This window comes from Metschnikowia bicuspidata (genome assembly GCF_001664035.1).
Source record: "Metschnikowia bicuspidata var. bicuspidata NRRL YB-4993 chromosome Unknown METBIscaffold_2, whole genome shotgun sequence".
Taxonomy (NCBI): domain Eukaryota; kingdom Fungi; phylum Ascomycota; class Pichiomycetes; order Serinales; family Metschnikowiaceae; genus Metschnikowia; species Metschnikowia bicuspidata.
In genome coordinates this window covers 1-19082 of record NW_017387732.1, presented here as the reverse complement: position 1 = coordinate 19082, position 19082 = coordinate 1, and the positions used below count along the sequence as shown (strand labels likewise).

The following is a 19082-nucleotide window of genomic DNA, read 5'->3' as shown; positions in this document are numbered from 1 at the left end:
CTGCTTCTTCAAAACATATATTTCAGCATATGAGATATATATACATAGACGCGTTCATCGTCAAGACTCATGCGCTTTCGGATCAAAAGACGCATCCAAATGGACTAATGCTCATTTATCCTATGACGTATTAGGCGGGCTGACGCGTTGCTCGCAGTCACGTGAGAGTTGGCACAGCCGAATAGCCACGTCTCCACAAGCACATCTATGAATGCTTCTATAAGGCAGGCTCGACCCTTCCATTAGCCCTGGTTTTTTCTTCCGATATTCCTGCGGATCTTCCATATACCACCAAGTTTCTGCATCTGGTCCGTGCTCACATACGGCACATTGCTAAACTCACCTGACAACCCGTTCGTAAATTCTACCGGCGGAATCTCACCCTCGCCTCTGGCAAGGACCACTGAGTGGCCGTTCTGTTTTGCGTGTATAATTTTTTCGGAGACATAGTCTTCGTCTCGTAGGTGAATGTTAAATGTACGCTCTCTATTCTCCACCAGATGCACCATGCACAATCCAACATACGAGTAATCAAGCCCAGTGAGTTTAGACCCCGATAAATAAAAGTTTTTTGGGACTGATGGCAAATTTTTGACAGTGAATATCCCCACAATGGTAGCCTCGATGAGGGAAAAGGCGTCTTGTTTTGATATGTCCTCATCGGCCTCGATATTGAGCACACTGATGGCGGATACGTGGTCAAAAGAAAACTTCACAGGCGCGATATGCAAAAGTGGCCTCACGAAGTCAAAATCCCGACGGGTTGTTTGATGAAAGTATAGGAGCTTGTTTCGGAGCAAAAGCTCCTGCTTAGTGAACGCCCGTGCCCTCCGCACACCTCTTACAATAGTCGTGTCTTTGATGTGAAACCCCGATAACACGTCATAGTCCGGGTGGTCGGTTTCTTCAAATGCGTCTGGCTCGAACTTATCTAGAGATAAAGCGTCGTTGTGTGTGAGATACACCATTTTCTTGGGCTTCAAGGTGCGGCTGAATTCCATGAGAAGCTCTTTTCCGTACCCTTTTATCCAAGACGGAAATCTGACCACGAGTGGGATTCCCTTGGGCTCCAAATTTGTGGCATAATGCTGAAGTAGCTCATCGCATGATCTTAGGTAAAGCTCGGGTTTATCTGTGAAGGACGAGAACCCGTAGTAACGATGGGTATGGTCTTCGGTAAGATCGTCTTCGCCCCAGAAAAAAAACTCCCCGAAAACAGGCTTCCTCAAAACTCGCAATGAGAGACATCCTGGATTGTTGCCATCAATGCTGCTGGGATCGAGATCAAGATACGCCACGGGCCGTTTTCCATAGACCATCGTGCTATTCATGAGGGCCTTGCAAAAGGTTCTTTTTCCACTATTGGGCACTCCAAAGACCACGACTCTTTCCATTTGGCGACACGCACTGTCCAAAACTCGCAACGTTTTTTCATCGAAGTAGTTGGTGCTACAGGCGTCTTCGCCCTTCTGCACAAACTCGAAGGTGTGTCCCAATTCCAACCGCTTGTAAAGTTTTGCCAACCGAGGCATGTAGAATCCCAAATTGTCAATTCCAACAGCCCAATTGCTTAACTCAATAACAGTGGCATGCTTGGGGAATATGGGATCTATTTCCGGGCCTTCAAACAGAGGCTCGGTGTCATTCGGAACGGCGATAGTTGGAAGAGACTCTGCGGAGCTTGTGACGATGGGATAAAGCTTCCCACACAGAAGTTGGTGAGCATTGTTAATTATGCATAGGCCACGATGAACTTTGAGCTGATACAACCCTCGGGCGACTATATATTCTGACGGATGAAGGCCCAAAAATACTGACGACGGAGTGAAGACGGAATTATCAATAGAGAACTTGAAACTGGATGCCTCAACAGGTCCCGCTAGAAGCTGCTCAACGGGATGAGGGTAACAATAATCTTGAATGTTGGGCTGTCTTCCTAGAGACGCAAAGGCACTCATATCATCCAGCCTAATTTAATGCTTGTAGGCCTAGAGAATGCCTATGCTGGTCATGTGACTTGTGAGCTGCGACTTGTGAGATGGGAACGCGGTCGATCACGAGTTTCTTGCCGGGGCACGACTTAGCATGCTTCGTATAACTCGACAAATTTTGGATTGCCAATTCACGAGGCTATCAACGGCTGTGGCAAGACAAGAGAAGTATTTTTGATTTTGAACAATTTTCTCCGACCGCGAAAGTCCGATGAATATGATGGCGCATCGGAACGACTTTAACGCCGACCATACTTTCTACTGTAGGCTGGATGAAGAATTCATTCTTCATTCATACAATTTGAACTAGTTCACCACAGCCCTCGGTTTTCAAAAGTCTTAACCCAAAAATAGATTTATTCTGTTTTACTGCTTGCTTACTGCTTGCTTACTGAGAGCTACGCAGAGCCACGAACACGTAACGCTGGGTGCTCTCATAGATAGTGCATTGATAATATTTCGTAACGGCAAGCATAGCGAGAAATATAATGAGTACTGCTATTTGCTGATGATAGCTTGCAAGACTTTTGCGGCCTTGACGACTGTTTCATCTGTGTATCTTCTCCCAGTCAATTGAAGTGCCACTGGAGCACCCAAAAAATCTTCCGGACTAGTGTAAAGTCCGTATTCATATTCTTCAACGTCATTCCGAGCAACGTATGTGGTATCCTTTGCATCCAACTCGGAGTCCACATGAATGCCCGTTGGAAAAATCACATTGGGGAAATCAAGCATATTCCAGAGATTGGTATATCCCCAATAGTGGATAGTTTCTGGCTTTGATGCCACCGAGACGTACGTCGGTGACAAGATAAAGTCAATGCCTTGGTCATTCATCTGCATCAAGTACTGGTTCCTGTTTTTGTCTCTGATGTAGCAAAGCTTCTGCACATCGAGACCAGAAAGCCCGGCATCCCCACAGCCAAAAGAAAACGTCTTAGCCGTTAATGGCAAAAGAGGTTCACCAGATACAGCAAGTTGTTTTTTCTGTGTGTGGTTTCCATCGTAGTTGTATCCTGCGTACGTTGCCTCCACGATTTCCTTGACATTGATGTTGTCCCATTCAACAACACTCACGCCGGCGTCAACAAGCTTCTTAGCCGCGGTTTTCAAGCCCCTGATGATTGGCGGCGTCGGCTTTACATAGCCATCATCGTAGATTATAGCGATTTTCAATGTTTGGGGCTTGGGCTCTGGAGCATCTCTCCAGGGAATCGGGAGCACCTCAGCGTCCGTTTTCCACGGCTCCTTGTCGATGATGGCCTTCATGAAAAGATCCAAATCATCTGCGCTTCGGGCTAGCGGACCTAAAACTGGAAACACTAGCTCTTGAACCTGGTCAACATATCCACAAGAAGTGTGTTTTAAAGAGAGACGCTTTGACGAAGGACGGAGACCCCAAACGCCACAGAATGCTGCAGGAGCCCTTACTGATCCCCCAATATCACTACCCAATCCAAAAACACTGCCTTTCATAGCAGCAATGGCACCCTCTCCACTAGAAGACCCGCCCGGAGTTAGCTTCGTGTTCCACGGGTTTCTGGTTTTTCCCGTGATGTTGTTGTTGGAACACAAATGCATCATCGTTTGAGGCTCTGAGGTTCTCACATAAAGAATTGCGCCTTGATCATACAAATTCTGCACACTAATAGAGGTTTCAGACGACACGTGGTCCAACCAACCCACAAAACTGGAGTGCGTGACCTTCCCCTTGATGTCTAGATGTTCTTTCACAGAAACCGGCAAACCGTGCAAGACACCTACTACTTTTCCGTTCTTGGTAAAGTATTCGTCAAGGTCTTTTGCTCTTTGCAAGCTTTCGTCCAAGAAAAGCTCCATGGCACAGTTCGTCAATTGATGGGCAATAACAGCTCTCTTGGCGTAGGCTTCAAACGCTTGCACAGAAGATATTTCTCCAGCGGCAATCTTTTTGGCAAGAACGGTGCCCTCGAGCTCGGTGATTTCTTTTTCCTCAGTCAGCAAGAATTTTTCACCAAACTCAATTGCATTGATACCGCTCTCTAGGACATCATCCAGCGGCAATTCAGAATCAGCAATGTTATATGGGCCCTTGACCTCTGCCGAGAGCTTCTGACAGTAGGCAGTAATTTTTGTTTTCCAGTTTTCGAACTTTGCTGGATCAGTAGTGTCGTTTGAATCTCCAAAAAGCATGATTTCCAAATTGGTTTCTTTGGGTAACGATTGCTAGCTTGATGTGTTGCGCGAGCTAATATTGACGGGCCGATAGTGAACGAGAAAAAAAATATAATTGAGGGAAAAACGAGCTCATATTTTTAATATATGGGTGAATCCAGGTACTTTGTAAGTGAAGTAGCATTATTCCCAATACGTAAGGTGAACCCGGTCTGTGTGCGGTGATAACAATGACACGTGACTCCGCATGTCTCAGCGCTTATCTTTATATACGATCTTGTTCTCTTGTATGAGAACCAATCTTGAATGTTTTGGGGCTCAGATCTAGATCTCCAAGTAAATTCTAATAAATATTGATACTTGTTAACCTCATAATTTTTTATATTTCATTCAGGAAACGACTTGGGACATATCTTATCCTCGGCCCATTTCAATTGTGCGTGCGTATCAATTGGGATGTGCTTTTTATCACGTCGCCTGATATTTACTTATCATAATTACTGCATATATAGATACCAGACTATTTGATTTTAATTAATAGATTGGAAGTATATTGTGCTCGTAGCTCACCTAGTGGCCGGCTTCGAAAAATGCGATACCTTTTTAGGAAACTCTAGCAGGTAGAATTAAGCGCGTCGCATTAACTTGAAGTGCATGATAAGGATGGCCCTCGCATGTGGCTAAGATAGAGGTTTAAAGCAACTCTAAAGAAATATTTAGTAACAAAAATAATTCAACTTCACATTATATGTCTTTGTTCTGAATAAGTCAGCCTTACCTGAAACGCGTCACAATTTCCTCCCAATCCCCTTGTCTTTCCGAAGACCCACGTCAATGCACTCGTAAATTCTGGCAATTTATTGTCTGTAAGTACCGCTACACTTAAGCATACTCTCATATCTTATCAAAGTTATTTCCTGATTTGGCTTTCCGATACCTGGACTGTCTATCATATGAAGGCTTATCGCAATAATCTATAGCGACCGTTGCCTAAAGCGTATGAAAGTAAACGGTTTTTTCTGTGCCTCTTGCACATATCGATTGTCTTATCTCAATAAAGATACTGAGATAAGGACTCAAATTTTTTGTTATGTAATGGTCATGTGTACATACTATCTTGACTGACTACATAAAGATACCGCTGCGACTGGAACTTGAGGTTATTTTCAAGGAAATATTCATTTTCAACGGGATTTGGAGCAAACAAACATGACAATTGACTACTCAACCGTACCAGGCACAGCGCATCTCGTTGATATTGACGAGAAAAGCAAAGAGATCGTCTTGATTCCAACACCATCAGATGATCCTAACGATCCCTTAAATTGGTCAAAGTCACGGAAAAACCTTCACATGTTCTGTGTTGTGTTATACGTGTTCGCCACGGGTATACCTGGCACATGCATCTATTCAATTCTTACAGACATTGCTGCTGCTGATGATATTGATATCTCTGTCGCTGATCTAAACGCAGGCACAGGATATGCGTTTTTGTTTTTGGGTTTAGGGTGCCTAATTTCACAGCCATTGGCAATGCAATACGGAAAAAGACCAGTTTATCTCTTCTCGACTTTATCATGTGCTTTGTTGAACTTGTGGCAGCCATATATAAAAACTAATGGAGTGTGGATTATTTCAAAAATCTTGGCTGGAACTGTTACTGCTCCTATAGAAGCTTTGCCTGAAGCCACCATTTCCGATATGTTCTTTGAGCACGAAAGAGCCACGTATATGGGCATATACGCTTGTGCATTATTCGGCTCAAATTATATTGCCCCGTTGGTGGCTGGATTCATCAATGAGAATTCTCAAAACTTGGAAGTCGGTGGATGGAGATGGGTCATTTTCTGGTCGGTCATCTTTTGCGCAATAAGCTTTGTCTTTCTCTTTTTTTTCATGGAGGAAACAAACTACGAAAGAAAATTGAGAGTCAAAAAAGGTATTGATGGTCAGTTTTTGTCCGTCATTACTAGCCATGGAACAATAAACCATACCAAAGGCGGAGAGAAGCAAGTTGTTTCGGTTCAAGTAGCAACGGAAAACGCCTCAGAAGATGAAATTGATAGCGAGAATCACGAGAATACCCTTGGAAACCTTTCTGAGTTTGTGGATGCAAATGAATCAGTAAATTATGCTCCACCAAAAACATTCGCTCAAAGATTATCATTGACTTCCGGAGTAAAATCCAAGTTTCTACTTTGGGAATACTCAAAAACCCCTTTCATAATGTGCCAGTTCCCTGTTGTGTTATGGTCCGGGTTTCTCTATGGAGCATCTCTTTTTTGGTACACTGTTTTGAACGCTACAGAAGCATTGGTTCTTAGTTCTTCGCCTTACAATTTTTCGAGTTCAATGACGGGTTTGGCATACCTTTCGCCTTGTATCTTTGTTGTGCTTATTTACTTCTACGCAGGCTGGACTACTGATTATTTAAAGATCAAAATTGCCAAGAGGAGAGGGGGACTCTCTCAAGCAGAAGATAGATTATGGGCACTCTCGGTATATGCTATCTTGGGTCCGTGTGCATTAATTTTATGGGGCGTTGGTGCATATCATGGAATCCACTGGTTTGGTGTTGTCTGCGGCCTTGGCCTTATGGCTGGTTTGTGTATCATTGGATGTGTGAACTCGGTGACATACGTGATTGATTGTTATCACGAAGTATCCTGTGAGGCAATGGCCACAGTCATTGTGATTAGGAACACCATGAGTTTTGCCATGAGTTACGGTATAACCCCATGGATTGAGAACGAGGGCTTGCAAAACACTTTCATTGCAGCGGCATTCATTTGTTTATTTTGCATTGGAACTTTTGTCGTCATGTTGAAGACAGGGTATTACTGGAGAGACAAGACAAAGCATAAATACTGGAGGCTTATTGAACATAGAAGAAGCTTGGGTATGAGCCACTGATTTTTTCTATATATAACTTTTTATATATAACTTTTACCTTTCAATATTGCAGAATAATGACAATGCCATACTTATTAGCTTGTTTTGAAATATATAAAAACAAATTTTGATAAACTTAAGAATTTTTTTTGAATGAGCCAAAACCAAAAATAACATCTAGAGTCTTTCTCCATGGAGTGCTTGTATTAGGATTGTGAGGTTCTGGTGTCAGTAGTCCTTTGATTGTCGAGTTCCATTATCATGTGCAATCACTACTTCAAGCTAACTGATATGACGAAACAAAAGTATCGCAGTGGGACAAATGAGAAATTTTTTATAAGCAAAAGAGGCCACTTCTATGGGCCTATTCTATACTGACTAAGCTGGTCCTCAGTAAATCATAATTAAGAAACTCTCATTTTAGGCGTTTGTCTCTTCATCTCGTGATGTGTTTTAAAAATAGAAACCGAATTACTAAATCAAGCAATCAAGCCATCTTTACTGAGAATATGTGTCAGGCTTTGGATTTAAATTTTAAACGGACGCACACTAAAAATTCAGCTAAAACACAAGTGAAGATTATTCAAGTAATCTGGGTACAGACATCAAACAGCTACTATATGCTAAGAACTTAAAGATCAGCAGCCCCTAATTAGCTCCTTCAGTATTGATTCATAAATTCAACTTCATTCGAAAAACTTCAAGAAAATCCGGATTAATATATGCAGTATAGATAATTGCATCTTGAAAACAGAGTCTTCTTATATTAGTTATTTTTTTATTTTTTATGCTCCGAATCTGCAATTTTAGCGAGAATTTATGATATTTCAGTTCGACGTGTTTTGTTTTCGATGAACTGTGAGGATTGAGATTGCAAATTTCTTCCTCATTCGCAGCCACAAAAAAAGATTAGGGAGCTGTGAAACTGACACAAATTGCTTTGTCTTTCTACGAATAGGAAACTTTCACCTTTATCTTGCAACACCCGCTAGTTACACATTTGCTCAACATTCTATTAGCCATGCTGGAGTCAGAGCAAGGAGAAGTCTACACAGTGTTTAAAACCCGAAAGATTCTTTTCATATTTATCGCCACGTTATGTGGCTCCTTGGGCCCTCTTGCTGCAAACATTTTCTTGCCATCAATTGAGGTATTTCAGCATGTTTTCCATACGTCAAAACAAGCCATCAATGGAACAATTTCAATGTTTATGTTCGTGATTGCGTTTGCGCCTTTGTTCTTATCTCTATGGTCAGACAACTACGGTAGAAGGCCATTATTACTATCCTCGCTAAGTGTTTATTTGATAGCAAACATATTGATACTGACCTTGCCGCCAAACATTATTGCTTTCTATATTTTCAGAGCTTTTCAGGGATTCGGAGCTTCAAATCTCGCCGTTGGGGTTGGAGTAATCGCAGATATTTCTGAGCCAAAAAACAGGGCGAAGGCCATATCATACTACATGATAGGGCCGCAAATGGGGCCTGTGTTTGGTCCCATGCTTGGAATGGTCGGTGCCAGATTTTCATGGAGATACAATTTTATTATCTTGAGTATTTTTGGTGGAATATCTTTGATTCTTGTTTTTTTCTTTCTCCCAGAAACCTTGAGAACTATTGTCGGTAATGGCTCAGACTCGAGCCAAAAAATCATTGTTCCTTTTTCTTCGAGGAAAGCGAATGACTTGCAAGCAATCTTGAATAAGCCAAAACGCCCCGGCATCATGCTTTATCTCAGGCTTTGCATAAATCGCCCTGTTCTTCTCTGTGCTGTGAGTGGTGGACTAGCATTTTCGTGCTTCTATGCTGTAACTGTTAGTTTTTCTGAGGCACTTACTAATGTTTATGGCTTTGATGTTCTCCATGTATGCTTGGCTTACATTGCGCCTGGAGTAGCCTTAGTATTGGGCTCAATAATCTTTGGCATTTTGTCTGATTTGTTGCGAAAGCAAGATACCCTGAAATATGGAATCGAGTCACGGTTCAAGCTACAAATCGCCTGTTTGCTTCCTTTTCTTGGTGCAGTAATTTCCTTTGGGTGGGTAGTTCAAAGTAGTGGTCATTTTGCTTACGTGATATTGTTGACATTTTTAGTGGCATTTCTTGTGTCCGGGATACTCATCACAAACACTACCTACTTGAGTGAGCTTTCACGCAATCAGCCAGCTTCATATGTCGCGTTTGGTAATCTTATACGAAATATGGGTGCTGCTGTTTTTGTTGCTTGCGTTAACCCAATGACAAACAAAGTGGGGTATGGATGGGGCTTTACCATCTATGCACTGACATGTTCAGTGAGCTTCATCTTCTCAATTCTTGTCTTAATGTTTGGGTCTCATTGGCGTGAGGCTTTAAATCGTGATACAGAATCAGTTTCAGAAAAGGATTTCCAGTCAGCATCTTGAGGCTTTAAATGGCTGCATCTGAAAAAAATTGAGCACGTATATATTGAGGCTAATGATCAAAACGAAAGTCTAGTCTTTTGTTTCCCTGGTCTTCGGAATACTTTACGTAATTTTCTTGTTCTTGAAGAGACAAGGAGTTCCAGATTTTATCTCTACTTCTGTTTCTCCATATGTAATATCCCTTGGTTAAAAGAAGACATGGAATACAGATAGCCGTCAAAATGAAGAGATTTTTGTTACCTCTGTGGTATAGAGGTTTGTCGTCCTCCCTGTAGATGTTGTTGGCCACAATGTTGCCAAGCTGAACAAATACATTGTATAGAGCTGAGCAGATTGACCTACTTCGAATTGAATTTGAGTTTCTCGAGACCCATCCAACACAAATTGCATGAACATATGGAGCAGCCAAAACCATGGATACTAAAGCCCAAGTCGGCCATGCTTGGTGCATACTTCCAGGCCACCATCTCAAAGCTGCCATGAATGGAAGTGTGAAAATTGGCAATGAAAGACAAGTCAATGTTCTTTCATTCACCAGTTCTGAAAACCATGTAATTCCAATCAAGAGCAAAATGTGGATCATGTTTTGGGGAATATTCAACAAATTAACATCAAAAGTTGAAAATCCAAGCAGCAAGGTCAAAGTCATGTAAGGCTGCACAGTAGCCATTGGAATGTATACAAGAAACCCAATGATGTAGATTGGCCAAAGGTCATAATCTGAAAATGCGCTCCAAATCATTTTAACGGATAAAGCTTGTCTGTTGTTCATATCTCCTTTAGATGGATCATCTCTCAATACTCTATTGACCACGATTTTTTCTTCTCTTTCGGTAAACCAACCATTGGGGTTGAATGTGCTCTTTGTTTCGACAGCGGAAGGGACCATGCTATGAAATCCCCATAGGCCGATGAAGAAAGTTGCAACTCCCTCCACAATAAAAAGCCATCTCCAACCAGCCATATCACGAATTCCACGCATTCTGAGAAGACCGAATGCAAGAAGAGAAGTACATATCTGGGTGGCCGAATAAGCAGTCCAGAAGAATGAGAGGCAAATTGGTAGTTCCTTCGACTTATAAAAGTAGGAAATCCACAACACAAGATCAGCTATAAAGCCCCCTTCTAAAGCTCCAATAAGAACTCTTGTGATGTAGAATCCCGTTTTGTTCTTCATGGCAGCCTGTGAAATGGCAACTATGCTCCAGCATAGAATTTGAATAGGAATAAACCTGTCTGGTCCAATTGCTTTTGAAATAAGCTGGGAAGGGATTTCAGCTGGTAGGAAAGAAGCAAGAAATAAGTTATTTCCCAAATTATAGTCGTCAGTCGTTAGACCTAAATCATCTAAGAGATTGTCAGCCACCGCTTGAGCTAAATTCCCCCTATCAATCTGCAATGCAAAAAAAAGAACACAGCTAGTAAAAGTAACTCTCCAATTAAGCTTTCTGATAACTGTCTTTTCTTCTTTCTGGGTCCACTCAAAGTCCGGATCAAAAGCACTTCGGCACTCATACTCTCTTTTCTCGTAAATGCTTTTGTAGTGCTCGGCTACCACCGGGTCACTAAATGGGTTTGTCAGAAGTTTAAGCAGCTCATTGTCCGATTCTGAGATAGAGCACTCCGCAACATCAAATAGATCACTCTTCTTCGGCAATTGTCCTGAGCCACGCATGGCAGTGTTCTGTGATAAGCCAACAAATCCCATGATGAGTTTATAATTGTAGATAAATGAAATACACATATATACAATTACATTTATATATAGCTAGAGTTGAAGTCTCATGAATTTGAGTTGCGTATCCTGTTATGACATTGCATAATCAGCTGTGTTAATTGCGCGGTTTGATTACAAGGAATACGGACGCGTGTTTAACTGTCGCAGCCGCACTATATCGGGTCAAATAACAAAATTTTGGCTATATCGATTACCTTCTTCCAAAAATAGTTTTTGTTTAATTACCTGGAAAAAAAAATATATATATTTTTTCAATTCGGACATCCTTTTTTCTGGTTGTGGCAATTGAAGTTGTGGTGATTGGAGCTGTGGTAATTGGAGTTGTGGTGATTGGAGTTGTGGTGATTGGAGTTGTGGCGCGCGGTGACGATTGCGCTATCATGAGCCACAAATAATTACTCGCAATTCGGGTTTTCAAATTGTGCACATCATATAAACTTGACTCGGGAAAAAAGCCGAAGAAATACAAATTTGATTACAGCGAAGTCCGTCTCGGGCAGAAAGACCTAGCCGCAAAACTTGAAAGAACATTGGGCAGAAACTTTGAATGGGCCATCTTTGTCACAAGACCATACCATTATTCGAACCAGCACTTTGAAGTGCTTTTAAATACCTGCTCCTCATAAAAGAGTTCTTGATTTTATTGCTAATATTTGAAAACAAACACGAGCTCTTCTCGTTTACTTTTCATTGAATATCTGGAAAGCCTTCATTTACTGAGATATCTCTCAGGGCTATAAGAGTCATTCTGGCATGTACATTTATCCAGCAGCTTATCCCTTTTTGCATTTATTAAACAAAGAAAAACTGTACATAAATTTGGCGTTTCGTAAATTTCTTCGGGCTTCAATATTGTGAAATTGACATAGAAAAGAGTTATGTCACTCATGACAGAGCTGCGGTCATGAGTCCCAAAATCGCACGCTCTATGAACTGTAGAGATATGGGCCGCTTGATTAATAAGTACAGCGCATTTAATGCATAGACTTCAGTGATGTAATAGAGTGACATATTCATATCAGCATCTAGCCTGGGTGCATCCTGAGAGCTATCACTCTTTAAGGGCTGTTATCAGACAGGCTCTTACCATGTCTCAAATATTTTCTCAGTCCCTTAGTGGATAATTCGCTAGTAATGCCGGAGGGGTGGGACTGGATGACAAAATGACATCACAAATCGCCAAAGAGGAACTTGTGTATATTAAAACATCAAATTCTCACTACCGGAAATTTCTGGGTGTCTGAAATGGCAGGCACAATTTTCGCTTTGCTCTCAATACAGTTTGCATTCGCCGCAATCACAGACGGAATTAATGTACGCTTCGACAGAAACCTCGCTTGAATTGCACTTTTGATAAGGCGTGTCGCTTATATCTTAAAATTGCTCTTTTTGAAAATCTTTTTTATTTGAAACTCACTTATATTCGAAAGTCGGACGCTAAACTTTTCTAAATCATATTTTGAATCATTTATGTCACGTGAAGATACTGAATGCAGGACTGGTGGTGAGTCGACCAGGCTGAGGCGAAGAATTCTCATCCACCACAAAGGACTAAGTGCTCTTTTCTGGTCACGGTTACCGGGGGTTTATTTAAAGACACAGGTAGCCTTTTTCAAAAAAAAACATCTGATTGAAGGATCAAGACTTTATATTACTATGTGTTTGACGTAATGCAAAATAAATTGCTTTACTGAAAATTATGCATGAGAACGCTTCACTGGTTAAGACCGCGATAAATGAAGGAAACGTGATCAAAGAACCTCTCACTTCGGTTATGAGATCATATCCGTTCTAGAAGCGCATGTTATTATTGTCAGCAGATATGGTTTTTTTTGCGCTTCGCGGCGCTAGACTCCGAAAACGGCCCAGGATGGTGCGGAATTAAGTTACCGAAAAAATGCGCGCGGCTAATACCCCATTTGGGCGATGCGCTCATTGGGGAAGCTCAGCTTATCAACAGTCTTCACCTATATAAGTAAGACTGAACACGCATCTTCTCTTCAAACCCCAAAAAAGATGTCACCTGCCCCCAAAATTACCGACAAATCAGACCCTAAACCACAGAACTTATCCGAAAGGGGCTCGCACAATATCGCAAGGGGCATGCCCCATCCTTACCCACTTCCTAAATTCGATGACAAGTACGAGGAGCGCAAATGGGCAAAACAACATATGGCCGGAGCTTTCCGTGTTTTCGCAAGAAAGGGATATACTGAGGGCACTGCTGGACATATTTCTTTGAGAGACCCGGTTGATCCAGACACTTTTTGGATCAACCCCTTGGCAAAGCATTTCGGCTTGATCAAGGCTAGTGATTTGGTACACTGTGACGAAGCAGGAAATGTGTTGGCCGATGGCCCACAAACTGCCATTAATGCAGCTGGCTTTGCGATTCACTCGGCTGTACACAAGGCGAGACCAGACGTGATTTCCGCGTGCCACACGCACTCCACATACGGCAAAGCCTTCTCTGCTTTAGGAAGACCTTTGGATATGATCAGCCAAGACGTTTGTACGTTCTACAGAAGCCATAGCGTGTATACTGATTTTGGTGGAGTAGCCATTGATGAGGAAGAAGGTATTGCCATCGCGAGTGCTCTTGGAGATGGAAAGGGCGTCATTTTGCAAAACCATGGGCTCTTAACCGTGGGAGCCACCGTTGATGAGGCAGCATATCTCTTTACATTGATGGAGAAAAGTTGCGAGTGCCAATTGTTGGCAGACGCTGCGTTGAGGCCAGGAGAAAAGATGAAGTTATGTGGGGATGAAGAAGCTGCCTACACTGAGCACATGTCCGGCGACCCAGAAACACTCTATACAGAGTTTCAGCCGGACTTCGAGATGGAGCTATATCATAATAGTGACTTCTTGCAATAAGCTGGCTTTGTATTTGTGGCTTTGAAAATCTGCTTGACATCACGCAACCTGGCCTCTGTATTTGAAAGACAATAGGGAACTCACCTTTTTCGCTCGCGTCATGCCAGTTGTATTTTAAACGCGTCGAGAGAAACCGACTTTCTTGATTGGAGAATCAGTATAAAAAATATCGCAATTGCCAGCCACGCGTGAGGTACTCTGGAAAAGCTGGATTTGCTTGATGATATCGAGTGATTATATCTAAAGCCACATAGATAAGGGCTCTGAACCGCTTCTTACAATACTTTGTGTGCATGGGTGAGTGTTTGATTTAATAAGTATATCTAGAGAGTTGTGCTTGGATAAAATACAGCTCATTGATATATAGTTATACTATTGGTAGAAATCATACCTGGAATTCGGATTAGCGGCCAATTTTGTTCACAAACGACGCAACTAACTATTGTCTGTACAATTTAACAACGAACAAAAAATTCACATATCGGCGAGATTTTCTCTTGGTCATAGATTATTCTCGAGGTCTTGGTATTTCTAAATCGATATAAAAAATTTCTGCAGATTCAGCGTTTTTCATTCGAACAAACTAGTTCGAATTGGAACAGAATGTGAATTAACCTCTTCTCTCCATGTGGTTATTTGCAATTTCTAAAAGATTGGCGGGTGGTTTTAAATTTAACCTATGTATTGCGTAATTTCATTATTTCTTTTCTTCATTCTCTCTTGGCTGTTCCATGATTAACTGATATCTTAGAAAGATTTGGAACGAATGGTTTGACCATCTCTAGACGCTAGACCATGATAAGCCCCGTAGCTCTAATTTAACACACGCCATCTAACATCGCAGATCCATATTACCATACTCAGTGAGCAATGAAACTGGACCTTTTTCGGGTCCTGTACAAATCAATGACAGAAAAACTCAATCAATCTATACTTGCCAACTAGCGTATTGGCTGTTGCTCACAGCAGTGTAAACAAAACTAGGACTGGCTGCAATATCCAAGGCTTCAGACTAAATGTCCGATGCGCGTTTCACGTAGGTCAATTTTAGCAGATGGTGGGGGATGAGCACCGGTCGCCAACGAAATTATACAGGTAGAACAATCAAACAGTTCGCCATTTCCCCTCAAGGATGGCATTCCCGAGTTCTAGAATAATACCTAGGAATTTTCATCGTGGCCTGGTTCGCTCTCCTCACGCACCATCCTATAAAAATACTTGAATTCATCCTGTGAAGCCTCTGGGCCCGGATTATATTCGCGAATTGATCCTGGTGCTTCTAATTTCGCAACATTGGGGCGAGCCGGAAATTTCCAATTTATTCTTTTTGAAAATAACAGGGAGAGCGCTTCACAACACTGAGGCTGAGCATTCTTGTATATCGCATGAAACTGGAAAATTCACGAGAAAAAAAAAAACATATCAGAGATGTAGCAAATGAGCTTGATGCATGAAGATTCAGACGATAGTAGTGACCTTTGCACGTTCCTTCTTCGCTTTGAGAAAATTCTTCGGCTTTCTCAAACGTCCAGCAATCATACCCTCACACAATCTTCCTGCAGACAGTTTTCCCTCTTGTCTATCTCGGCTTATCTCATATAAATTGAGGATTTCGATATACCAGTGGGCAGAAACCGTGTCATGTGGCGAAGAAACTTTCACTTAATCTGGTGCCCCGCCTCACGCGTGTTCCGGTGATATTTTTTGGCCTCGAAAAAAGTCATGTACCCCTTGTAGCTTGAAATTCCCAAATTCATAATTCCGTGGAGTATGATGGAGCCTGTTGGTCCACAGCAAAAATCGTGTCCTTCTGATACTCACCCTTCCCCCTTGCCATATTACGTCGAGTTGTAGTCATTCATCACCCTGCATGTTCATCGTCTCTCCTTTCTTTTTTAAATTGGATTAAGGATTCGCACATCTCTCCAGATCGTGCGTTGCCCGAAACTTAGTTATTGTGGCTCGCCTGTGACACTAAGCGCATTAAACAATTATGCGATTCGGGTAACGATGGCTTGAATATTCTATCCTTCTTTCAATAGTCCAGCGAGCTTGAGACATATACTACATTAGTGTGCAGAAAATACATTCAAGAATCCCCTTAAACGGGTGTTTTGTCGAAAGAAAGTTGCTTGAATTCTGTTTCTTTTAGAACATAGTTTATGAAGTAGTAGTTCCCAACCCGAGTCTTGCATGTAATTTAATTATGAACCGTGACTCTAAAAAACATCTACGCCTAAATTATGAGCGTATTCACCCTACATACACAAATTCGCGGAGAGTATTTTGGTAAGCTGGTTGATGAAGGCCCCATTTTCTTGTACCCTAGGTGAATGTTATTGCCGAAACTAAACCAACAACTTTGCAGGCCATGACAAGCGATGATTTCTCTTGGGAGCGTGTTCAACCGCTAAATTAAGGGTAACTTAGTATCATCATGAGTCGCGAAATATGACTTACATTGGGTCAACTCCATCCACCGCGCACTAGTGAACTAGTTCAGGACTGCACGTTCCTCTTCAGAATGTAGGTGGAAAGATGATACGAAGACGGCGTTTGCTCGAAAGCCGGCACAGTTTCTCATCTATCATCAAAATCAGACCACCAGCATACTAATTCAGGAAGTACAACCCCCGAACTGAGAACCTTATAAACGTACAATGTAATTTCTTCACATTAAGGTTCAAGCCCATAAGAGAGATCATGATCCTGTATGTATAAAACAATACCTGAATTCAAGTAAATTATCGAAGAAATCGGCATATAAAATTTAAAGCGGTTCTGAATTTCGGGCCTATTCTTTTGAGCTGCATGTACAGCTCGTAATTGACCATGGGCTCAAGAAAGCATTTCCCGTGAAATTTTTTGTAAAAAATTTCTTTCACACGTCATATGAAAAAGGCTCCTAGCATTGGACAGACAGAGGGGAAAGGCAGTTTATTCCTTTATAGAAAAAGAGATATAAGAATTAGCTTTGGCCTCGAAGAATATTCTTATCTCGAGGTATTATATGCGCGTTGCCCTCTACTCAATTTTGTACACATGCCTGAAAGTTCTTTTGCTTGGCCAAGAGCAACAATAACCGGTCATAAACTTTAATTCGCGTTCTACAGCTACTGAAGTTTAAATAGCAAGGGAAATCAGACCATACGAAAGGAGCATGTATAGTCATGAAACCACATGCAAAGAATGTGACAGAAAATAGGTGGCATTTACATGGTCGCCAGATAGAGCTCAAAATGACTTCTTTATGCACCAGGCGAAAGTTTAGGCAAATCACGTAAGTCTGGAGGAAATCTTGGAAACTCAAATAGACTCCTGCACATTCCTTGTACCGGATTAGACTGTATATGAGTACATGCAGCGAAGGGGACTGAAAAGTCTTGAAGTCATTTCAATTAAAAAATTCCCAATGCATTTATGCAGCTCGTGGTGGAGAACCGACCAACGGCTATATATGGGGTGTTTGGCTACGTTCTGACCACCTTATTTGTACTATATTTTCCCGCACAGCTTTTTTGCCATGCAAGTAGGGATTCGCGCGCTGGTCGTTGCACTCTGGTTTTTACTCGCCCTGGTATTTGCAGTGACCATAACTGAAAACACTGTTCAGATTTCCACGATCGATATAACATTGGGCGACCTCACAATCAATGCGGGGGTTTACTATTCTATTGTTAACAGTGCTCTTGTGACTTTGGCAGGAAGTGTTACCAATGCTGGTGGCTTCTATGTTACAAGTGCCAATGGGCTAGCCGCTTCCGTGGTGATGACTGGTAGTTCTTTCGTGAACTCTGGAACTTGTGCTTTCAACTCCTTATCCGCCACCGTCCTCTCCACATATGATATTGCTACTCTTGGCTCTTTCCTGAATACAGGTGATATGTATTTTGGTATATCCGGTGCTACCATTGTAGGAACGCCATTCATTGTCACTTCAGTAACATCGTGGTCGAATGACGGAATGATGGTTTTCCGAAGAGCCTCTGGAGATAGCGCTTTGTTAGTAATAGAGCAAGTGGTTGGATCTGGGGGACTCTCAACTATTCTGAACGATGGTTCGATCTGTTTGTACAACACTTACTGGTTACAAACCACCAGTATTGTTGGAAGTGGTTGTATCACCGTAGGTTCGGGTTCGGAGATGCAATTGCAGTTGTCCGTGGGCACTCTCTTGTTTTCAGTGGCAGAAAGCCAAACCATCTACCTAGCATCTTCCGACTCTGTATTGAGCATTCTCGGCTTGAGCCTATCTTTGTTACCTGACAACACCATAACCGTTGCAGGCTTTGGAAATGGAAACAAAATTGAACTTGACATTCTATTCCTTTCCTACACATATTCCTCGACAACAGGAATATTGCGACTCACTTTAGCCATCTTGCTTTCAGTGGAAATATACATTGGACCAGGGTACAACAGCCTTTACTTCAGCACGGCTAGTACCTTACTCAGCAAGAGTATAAGCTACAGTCGCTCGCCGCCCAATGCGGCTCCCGCCATTTGCGCATGCTCCTACAACTTCCCAGAGGTCACAACCACTGCCCTATCCTCATCTACATCCACAACCGTCTCTACATCGGCAACATCATCCGAACCCGACCCTACGCCATCTGAAACAACTGACTTTGTCGGAACGACTTATACGACGACTTTTGAGTCGGTTAACTCCGATGGGTCGGTTGAGACGGCAAGTGGAGTTGTGATTGTGAATACCGATTCAGCTGGAGTGGTGACGACAACTACGTCGATCATTCCTCCAACGGTTTCAATTTCTTCCACTGCTCCGCCAGTCTCTTCATCAGCTACGCCAGTGTCTTCATCAGCTCCGCCAGTGTCTTCATCAGCAGTGCCAGCGTCTTCATCGGCTCCGCCAATCCCATCTTCTGAGTTCATCGGAACGACTTATACGACGACTTTTGAATCTGTTAACTCCGATGGGTCTGTTGAGACGGCAAGTGGAGTTGTGATTGTGAATACCGATTCAGCTGGAGTGGTGACGACAACTACGTCGATCACTTCC

At 42.2% G+C, this 19082-nt stretch overlaps 7 protein-coding genes across 7 annotated transcripts; 4 read left to right on the top strand and 3 right to left on the bottom strand.

Annotated features, from left to right (window-relative positions):
* Window position 1: 1 nt before the first annotated feature.
* METBIDRAFT_30806 (polynucleotide 5'-hydroxyl-kinase) lies at window positions 2-1989 on the bottom strand. Its single transcript, XM_018855716.1, has one exon. The coding sequence runs from the start codon at window positions 1956-1958 to the stop codon at window positions 243-245; it is 1716 nt and encodes a 571-aa protein (XP_018712275.1). The 5' UTR covers window positions 1959-1989; the 3' UTR covers window positions 2-242.
* Window positions 1990-2489: 500 nt separating this feature from the next.
* METBIDRAFT_39047 (amidase) lies at window positions 2490-4163 on the bottom strand (the record flags this gene model as incomplete). The annotated part of the gene is made up of 1 exon (XM_018857086.1): window positions 2490-4163. The coding sequence occupies one exon, from the start codon at window positions 4161-4163 to the stop codon at window positions 2490-2492; it is 1674 nt and encodes a 557-aa protein (XP_018712274.1).
* A 1191-nt stretch (window positions 4164-5354) lies between these two features.
* Window positions 5355-7058, top strand: METBIDRAFT_39886 (uncharacterized protein; the record flags this gene model as incomplete). The annotated part of the gene is made up of 1 exon (XM_018857195.1): window positions 5355-7058. The coding sequence occupies one exon, from the start codon at window positions 5355-5357 to the stop codon at window positions 7056-7058; it is 1704 nt and encodes a 567-aa protein (XP_018712273.1).
* A 1000-nt stretch (window positions 7059-8058) lies between these two features.
* METBIDRAFT_39290 (MFS general substrate transporter) lies at window positions 8059-9444 on the top strand (the record flags this gene model as incomplete). The annotated part of the gene is made up of 1 exon (XM_018857125.1): window positions 8059-9444. One exon carries the CDS (start codon window positions 8059-8061, stop codon window positions 9442-9444), a length of 1386 nt encoding a protein of 461 aa, XP_018712272.1.
* A 49-nt stretch (window positions 9445-9493) lies between these two features.
* On the bottom strand, window positions 9494-11119 carry METBIDRAFT_39040 (MFS general substrate transporter; the record flags this gene model as incomplete). Its single annotated transcript, XM_018857085.1, has 1 exon — window positions 9494-11119. One exon carries the CDS (start codon window positions 11117-11119, stop codon window positions 9494-9496), a length of 1626 nt encoding a protein of 541 aa, XP_018712271.1.
* Window positions 11120-13198: 2079 nt separating this feature from the next.
* METBIDRAFT_40734 (uncharacterized protein) lies at window positions 13199-14059 on the top strand (the record flags this gene model as incomplete). Its single annotated transcript, XM_018857304.1, has 1 exon — window positions 13199-14059. The coding sequence occupies one exon, from the start codon at window positions 13199-13201 to the stop codon at window positions 14057-14059; it is 861 nt and encodes a 286-aa protein (XP_018712270.1).
* A 3577-nt stretch (window positions 14060-17636) lies between these two features.
* Window positions 17637-18815, top strand: METBIDRAFT_24535 (uncharacterized protein; the record flags this gene model as incomplete). The annotated part of the gene is made up of 2 exons (XM_018855281.1): window positions 17637-18629; window positions 18720-18815. Coding segments are annotated over 2 exons (1089 nt in total), but the record flags the coding sequence as incomplete, so codon positions are not given.
* Between the last annotated feature and the right edge of the window lie 267 nt (window positions 18816-19082).